At 50.4% G+C, this 8,459-nt stretch overlaps 1 protein-coding gene across 1 annotated transcript; it reads right to left on the reverse strand.

Moving 5' to 3' along the window:
• Positions 1 to 2,425: 2,425 nt before the first annotated feature.
• LOC123407867 (flavonoid 3'-monooxygenase CYP75B137-like) lies at positions 2,426 to 4,601 on the reverse strand. Its single transcript, XM_045101103.1, has 2 exons — positions 3,400 to 4,601; positions 2,426 to 3,287 (listed from the first exon to the last, which is right to left on the reverse strand). The coding sequence occupies exons 1-2, from the start codon at positions 4,570 to 4,572 to the stop codon at positions 2,640 to 2,642; spliced, it is 1,821 nt and encodes a 606-aa protein (XP_044957038.1). The 5' UTR covers positions 4,573 to 4,601; the 3' UTR covers positions 2,426 to 2,639.
• Between the last annotated feature and the right edge of the window lie 3,858 nt (positions 4,602 to 8,459).

The raw sequence follows: 8,459 nt of genomic DNA on the forward strand, positions 1-8,459 counted from the left end.
TCCACCCTGGCACCCCATAGTCTGCTAGGATCCTAAGAAGGCCCAAAGGAACCAAACCTCAACTGATGTGTGAAATACGAACCGAGAGGATGCTTCCTGGTAGAATCATTCTCCTTCGGCTTGTCAGTAGATGTTCATCCTGTGTCAGTGCCATCCCTCGGCTTCGTCCCCTTGTCTAGGTTCCCTTCCACTCCATGCCCCTCGCCCGTGTCCATGTCAACGTGCTTGGACAACTCGTTAAAGTCCTCACTCTCCGCTAACTCAATATCCAGGTCAAAACTCCTGCCATCATACATCCATCTGACGGTGTCGGGAATATGCTCAACACTGATCACAGAAACGAGCAGGCGAGCGATTCCCTGAGCCCGTGTGAAAGGCATGTCTGCCTTCTCAGTCTTACCAATCAAAGAACCGAGGCTCCAGGTTACCACGAAATCATCTAAAGCCTGATGTGGTGCTCTAGTGAACCGGACCCAAAGCTACATGAGAGGAGTGCCCTCAGGTTCCTTCTGCATCCATGCGTCAAACTCCAAAACACAAGTGATGTTTGGAACTCTACTCATCCCAAACTTAAATAAGCAACCTGGCAAGATCCTCCTTAGTAGGAAACTCGACCCTGAAAACCTGCTCATCAAGCTTGATCGGATCCCACTCGAAAGTAGCAGAAACTAGCTCACGCAGACACTGCACAATCTGTTCAATGGTCATTGTTACACGAGTAACCCTAACCACCCCCGTCCTGGAACTCTCCGGAGCCTGTGTAGCCGCCCTGGGTGACTCGGAGAACATAAGCTCTGGGCAACATGCCCCGTAGATTGTAACCAACGGTTTTGGCTTTTGTAGCAAGGGACACTCTCCTGTCTCATGCTTGGGCTTACGACATATGTCACAAAGCTCAATCGCGCATTCTGCCAAAAAATGTCCCGGTCCGCCGCAATCGTAACATGTCATCTTTTCCTTTTTCTGAGCCCACTTGGAAGCTCTATCACCCTTGGACTTATCACTGGCTTTATCCGAAGTGGCATCTCTAGTAGCACCCGCCGGGACGCTGGGCACATCGACCACCGCGAGAGCACGTACCGTTTCTAGGGTGGCACTCGATACAGCTCCATTGTCTGCGGCCTCCGCAGTCTTTGTCACCGGCGCTTTATAGCCCGCCCCTTGTGTAGTCTGTGCCGGAGGATCGACTGTCGGTGGGATAGGGCCTCGTGGTCGTCGTCCACCACCCAGCCCCCAGTAGTTAGGGCAGTATGCCGACCGGTTTTGGTTGACCGGATCGGACGCTCCTTCGACGAACGGACCTGGGAGTCCATTGAAACCCAGTTGCCGCCATCTCCGCAATCACCGCATGTCGAAGAGGAGCCTCGGTGCACTTCGTTGCCATACGCACTGTACCCATCATCACCCCAACGGTCGCCTCAAAAGCTTCTGCCATCGTTCTGCGGATGCTCACGGCCCCCGCCATAGTTCCCGCGATCTCGAGCTGCGTGAAGAGCATCGTCGCGCCCGAGTCCCCCGTACGCGCCTGGTCCTGCCGGCGCCTTGGGAGGTGGTTGCGCGTTGCCTCTTCCCACCATGGCCGGCGCCACCACCTACGGTGCACGAACTCGGGCTGCTCTGCCCGGACCTAGTCGAGGAAAGCCCGGCACGTTCCTCCGGCGGCTAGCCCTAGGCGGTGAAGGAGCCGACCCTGCGTGAACCGACTGCAGTGCAGATTCGGCATCGATACAAGGAAACGACCCGAGCCCAGCTTGGGCCTCATGATGGGCCACATACCCATCATCTGCGAGGCCCACGACTGTCTCAAATGGCTGCGGCCCAACTAGGCCCAGCAAGAAATTCAAACGTTGTGATCTGATCTCCGAGATTGGGATCGCCGGCGCCGGTGAGGCCGCCTCCGGCGGGCACTTTTTTTCTTCTTTCGTGCAGTATGCCACGCGGATGGATGTATGCAATCAGCAATGGTTAATTTTTGCAGTCGCACCTTCGGAATTGGTCCATGCCACGGTCGGATCGCCAGCGCCGCCGTCCTCCGCCGCCGTGCCATCTCCAGCTTGTTCGCCGCCGTCAATCTTTGCCACACCAGATCCTTCTTCGAGACCTTAGTCTTGACGCAGCTGGCTATGCACTTAACGCAAATGTCGTCCGATGGCGTCGGTGAAGCCACCTCCGGCGAATCCACTGTTGTGGCCTCCTCCCCGTCATCCTCCTCGTCGCCGGCATCGGCCAGTATCCAGAAGCGCCCCCTGGTCGAGTGGTTGCGGCCCGACCAGCTGCTCGGGAGGGTACCGGCCTCTTGATCCCCGTTGGCTGGGGTTGGAGGATGGTGTTGCCATAGAATTAAATGAAGGGAAAGAGAATTGAGTATCATATTATAGTATTATATCATCTTAAACCATGTGCTACTATGTGTCATGCATGACAATAAATAAACTATTCTTTTGATATTAACATATGATATTATTCATTACAACCTGACTAAGAAACACACAATTGCAACTGTAGAAAAGCAAACTTTTGTTTGGAGCACCAACAGCACGAGAGGGGAAATGTGTTGCATGGTGCCATTATGACATAGAGCACCGACTCCATTAACGGAATCGAGCACGGACTCATGGTCATGGAGTAGGACCAGCTATCTATGTGGAATAGAGCTCGGGTCTGGAAAGCCTCGGCGTGGGAACGGCGACCAGCGGCGTGGCCTTCTTCATGACGATGCCGAACTTCTCCGTCAGGTCCAGCGCCGTTCCCTCCGGCAGCTCCCAGTCGAAGGCCTGCAGCAGCATGGCCAGCGAGTATGCCGTCATCCTCTCGGCCATGGCGATGCCCGCGCAGATCCTCCTGCCGGACCCGAACGGCACGTAGTCCAGCTCGCTGCCGGTGAAGTCCACCTTCCGCCCGCCGTCGCCATCGCTGGCCTGAGAAGCGAACCTCTCCGGGATGAACTTCGCCGGATCCTTCCATGCCGCGGGGTCCCTCATGATCGCCCATGCGTTCACGAACACGCGGCTGCCCGCCGGGACGCGGTGGCCGCCGACGGTCGTGTCTTCGTTGGGGCAGTGCGGCACCATGAGCGGCAGCGCCGGATGCAGCCGGAGCGTCTCCTTGACCACCAGATGCAGATAGTGCAGCTGCGGGAGATGCGATTCCTCCACCACGCCGTCGATCCCAACCACCTCGTCGAGTTCCTCCTGCACCTTCCGCAGTATCCGCAGGTTTTGTAGCATCTCCGCCATGGCCCATTCCACCGTGTTCGACGTCGTCTCTGTCCCCCCGACCACCATATCCTATCATCATCACAGGACACATGCACGTAAAAAAAAACAATTAAGCGTGAGAGTAGGTGTACGGAACTTGGGACTGCTAATTAATGGAGCTACCGAGTGGCTGATTGGTTACCATGAGAAGGGCCTTCACGTTGGTCATGGTGAAGGCTGTTTTCCCGTCGCCACCTTCCTTCTCCATCTTGAGCATGTATTCGAGGAAGTCTTCTGCCGTGTCGCCCCCGGCCTGGTCGGTCTCGACCCTCTTCTCTATGATTCTGCCAAAGATGTTGTCGAACCGCTCCTTGAGCGCGTCCGACTTCTTCCGGATTCCCTGCAGGTCGAACGGCGCCAGCGCAGGGAAGAAGTCTGACACGTTAGGCGCGCCTAGCATCTCTGTGATCTCCGCAACAAGCTCCCGGAACTCCTTGCCCACCGCCGTCCGCTCGCTCTCGGTCCCTATGTTGCCGCCCCACAGCGTGCCAGTGATGACGTTCATGGTAGTGAGGAACATCTGCGCGCCGACGTCAACCGGCTTGCCGGCGCTGGCCATGGAGTGCAGGTGCGCAAGCGTGGCCCTGAACTCGCGGCGGCGGAGGCCGTGCACATTCTGCAAGCCAGCGGGGCTGAGCATCTCGCGGACGCAGACGCGGCGGAGCAGGCGCCAGGTGGGGCCGACGGGGTTCCAGACGATGTTCTGACCGCCGCCGTAGGAGATGGAGCGCGCGGCGTCCGGGATGTCCCGGTTGGAGAAGACGAGGTCGTTGTCGCGCAGCACCTCGCGGGCCAGCGCCGGGGAGGTGATGACAATTCCCAGCTTGGAGCCGAGTCGGATGGAGAAGATGGGGCCGTACTTGTTGGCGAGGCCGGCGAAGTAGGTGTGCAGGTCCGGGTCGAGGGACAGGAGGCTGCCCAAGAGCGGCAGGCCCCTCGGGCCCGGCGGCAGGCCGCCTTCGCCCCTGCCGCGGCCACGCCGGAGGGTGGCAACGTAGAGGAAGGCGGCCACGAGCAGCGCCCCGTAGAGCAGCGTCGTCGAGGTGGCCGCGTCCATGGCTGCGCACGCTGCGGTAGTGGTAGCTAGGGACTGAGACAAGGAGAAACAGGCAGCGATGGTGCGTGGCGGATCCTGGCTGGGTGTATGGGCAAGGCGGTGTTTTCCCCTTGCCAACCTCGAATAGGAGTTGGCGTGTGGACGGGAGTAGCAAAGAATGGGGATCTCGCGTTTGTCTCGTCCCGGCAACGAGCTGCCAGCTCGTGGAGGGAAAATGCGAGGAACGCTCGCCTTTGACATCCACGCAAACCTTATCATTTGCTCTGCCAAATGCAGCGATTAATGGCTGTGCGGCTGATATCGACTAATTTATGGGATGCGGGCAGTGCGTGCTTCCGATCGAGATCGACTTGATTGGCATCTTCAGATGTGGACTGGAGCAGCAAGAGCGGGATGCCTCGCTTGTCACCCTCCGGCAGCGGCCGGCTGCTGCCGGCCGGAGACAAATAATCATGTTCGAAGTTGAAAACAAGAAAGACACTCAACCGATACAAAATAGTATTTTTTTATCTAAATAATAGAAAAAAAAATCGTTAATCTTTACTGATTTTGGATTTGAAAAAAAAGAGAATTATTTATAAAAGGAAAAAGTCTGAAAAAAACCTTGAATTCGTACCCCAAGTCTGAATCAAACCCTGAATTGAGAATCCCTGAAATCGTCACCTTGTCTTTCTTAATCCCGGTTTATCCCAGTCCATTAGTGCTAACAGCTGGTTTGGGGCGTTGGGATTGCTGACGTTGCTAGGATTAGGAATTTTTTTTAAGGCAGGATTAGGAGTTAACTGCACGGATTATGGACGGACTGTGGGCCTCTTTGGGTATTTACGTACTGTAAGTTGCAACGGTGGAAAGAACAGAGCTTCAGTAGGGGAACCATATTAGGACTGGTCCGTCGGCCGGCGATGACGACGACGGCAGCGGCGGCGGCGACGGCCGTGATGTCTTCCTCCCCCACCCCTTCCGCGCGTGCGTCGTAGTTAGGTGAAGGTGCTGGAGACGTGGAAGCATCCATGAAATTGTAAGCTTCAAATCATCTGTACAAATTCCTCCTTCTCCTTCTTTCTATTTCTAATGGTACAACTACTGCTCTATCTCAAGGATGCAATCAGGAGGTTTGAAGTTGCAGGAGATGATGGCTGGCAACCATGAATGGAACAGGGCAGACAATTGGAACAGAGGATGCACTGAGACAACTAGTTCTGGAGAAGAATGCAGAGATTAAAGCAATCAGTGCAAGATGTGATAGTTTGGAGAGAAAAGCAGTGTCCAACTTGAGAAAGCAACAGGAAGTGCTATTTATGTGATATGTTACTCATAAGATATCACATAAACAGTTAGTAAATTTGTGAAAATATATGAACATGTTCTCAACAGCATACATGACATTTCAGCTTACAAAAACACAGTATGAATAAGCCAAATTAACAAGCAATTGATTAATATGCTAACAGAGTGACATAACCTGCAAAAGAACATAACCAGAGTGACATAACTTGTAAAATCACTAGTCGAGAGTGACAAAAACAAAAGTACATAGCAGTTCAATAATATGCTAACAGAAAATCACTACTCCATCATATCAGTTCTGTTTTTTTGTAGCCTTCCTCTTCCGACCATTTGTTCCTGCTTGAGCTTGAACTTCTTCTATGCTCTTAGCTTGCTGGCTTGCTCTGATTTGAGCATCAGTGTTTGCTTGCTGTTAAAAAAAATATGACAGTACATAAGCATGTGAATGCACAAGTAATTAAAAAAAGGCAAAACCATTTGAAACAAGAGAGTGAACTTGTATTTACCTCAAATGACTTCATTTTCCTCCCTGTTTTCTTCAGGAATGCATTCTTCTTCCTCCCCTTTTCAGGATTATTGTTGCAACCCGCCTTGTTGTGCCCCTTGTGGCCACACATTCTACAAGTAATTTTAGTGCCATGCTTTGACATTTTCTTTCCTTTTGGTACTTCTCCCTCTTCCCTCTTCCTGTCATTCTTCCGAGGCCTACCTGGCATACTCACATACCCAGGTGCTTGTGGTCTAGGTTTTTCAGAGATAGGCCATCTCTCTTGTCCTTCTACTGGCTCCAAGCAGTGTTCATATATGTTCTTAAATTGCTCAACCGAATAGCATTTGTGAATGAAGTCAGCTATGTTTCTTCCACTCTTGTATATGGCACTGATGGCATGGCAACAAGGCATCCCTGCGAGCTGAAAGTAACCACAAGAGCAAGTCCATTTGTCCAAGTTCACTGTATAGCTCCTCCCTCTGCCACTAACATGTTTCACCTCAAAACCTTCCTTGCCATTCCAGAGCACATCACAAAACTGAGTCATTTTGATGGCCACTTTAAGCTTCTTGAAAATGTTTGGGCATATATCACTAGATGTCCACTTTTCACTTTTGCTCCTATTTTCTTGGACTCTAAGTGTCATCTTGTGTCTAATCTTCTCTAGCATAGAGATGATAGGATAGAATCTAGCCTCAACTATAGCATTGTTGAAGGACTCACATAGATTGTTATCCACCGAGTCACAAAGGGACCCGATAGGAAAAAATGCTCTTGCCCAATGCTTAGGCTCTGTCCTCATTATGTCCCTTGCACCTTCAGGTGTATCTTGAGCTAACTTGGCCTTCCTATACATGAAATCTTCTCTGTTTGCAGCCTTGGCAATTGCCCAAAATTTCTTTTGTAGAGAATGCTCTCTAAACTTTTTTTTCCAATTAGCATAGATGTGTCTAGCACACATTCTATGTTGTGCCTTTGGTAGATAGTCTTGCATTGCACTGATAAGGCCCTACATAGAAGTTGCAAAATATTAATTACAATAGATACATAAGACAAATGTAGATAGGACACGCGACGGCAAGGCGGGTGAACCTAACCAACCTAGTAATTAACAAGGTATCACTAATAAGTAAATAATTAACAAAATGCCAAAATGAACACCCATATGAAGAACATACCTTTTGTTGATCTGATATGAACACCCATCCTTCACCTTGGTCATTAATATCCAAGTCCTTTATCAAAAGGCCAACAAACCACGCCCAAGATTCACTAGTTTCTTTCTCCACTACTGCCCAAGCTACCGGATACATTTGATTATTAGCATCTCTACCAATAGCACATAGAAGCTCACCTTGACATGCTCCTTTGAAAAAGCATCCATCAAGCCCAATAACTCTTCTGCAAGCTTTAAAACCCCTTTTCATAGCACTGAAGCATACATAGAAGCTTTGGAAAATATTTTGATCCATGTACTCAGGGTTCAAGCCAACAAGGATTGTGCTCCCGGGATTGCTCCTAAGTAGTTCAAGCTGGTAATCAAACACCTTGGTGTACTCATCTTTCAGTCCAGCAAGTAGCTTCTCTGACACTATCTTTTTAGCAGCCTTGCACTTTGATGTTGAAACATCAGCAAAGAAATCTTTCAGAACAGTGGCTTTAATGCTATCAATTTTCCATGTGGGATTGGCTCTTAAGATGTGCTCATATCTCCTAGCAATAACTTTTGCCGTGACAAGGTGATTGTCTCTGTTAGGTGCACACTCATGTTGATCTTCATATGTGATCACCTGAAATCGAGAACACCTACTACTATAAGCACCATATATAGTCCAGGGACATCCAGGCCATCCACACTTAGCCCTGATCCTTCCTTCTTCTGACTTCATGAAGTTTATATTTCTAAATGTCAGAAGTCCATATTTTATTAGTGCCTTTCTCATCTGCTCCTTACTCCTGAAAACCATTCCTAAGCAGAATAATGGAATATCTACCTTAGGGTTATACCTTGGGAACTTAGTCTTTCTCCTAACAAACACTCCTTCGTGATCACTGTCCTCGTCATATGAGTAATCTTCATCATCTGAGTCAAAGTGGTCTTCTCCTACCACTTCTTCGACATTTGCCACTAGATCTATTGGAACAACACCAGATGGATTTCTCTGAGCCCATCTCTTTGAATCTCTAATTCTCTTCTTAAAAGCCTTAGCTTGTTCCCTTAGTTCCACATATTCCTCTTCTAGTCCACTGTCATCACTTCCTGCCACATAATCACTATCATCCTCCTCACTGTCTGAAACTACAGAGCCATTGTCATCACCCTCATGTTCATGTGTTTGTTGAACTGCTGCATTACCACTATGTGTTC

This window comes from Hordeum vulgare, chromosome 7H (assembly GCF_904849725.1).
Source record: "Hordeum vulgare subsp. vulgare chromosome 7H, MorexV3_pseudomolecules_assembly, whole genome shotgun sequence".
NCBI lineage: Eukaryota > Viridiplantae > Streptophyta > Magnoliopsida > Poales > Poaceae > Hordeum > Hordeum vulgare.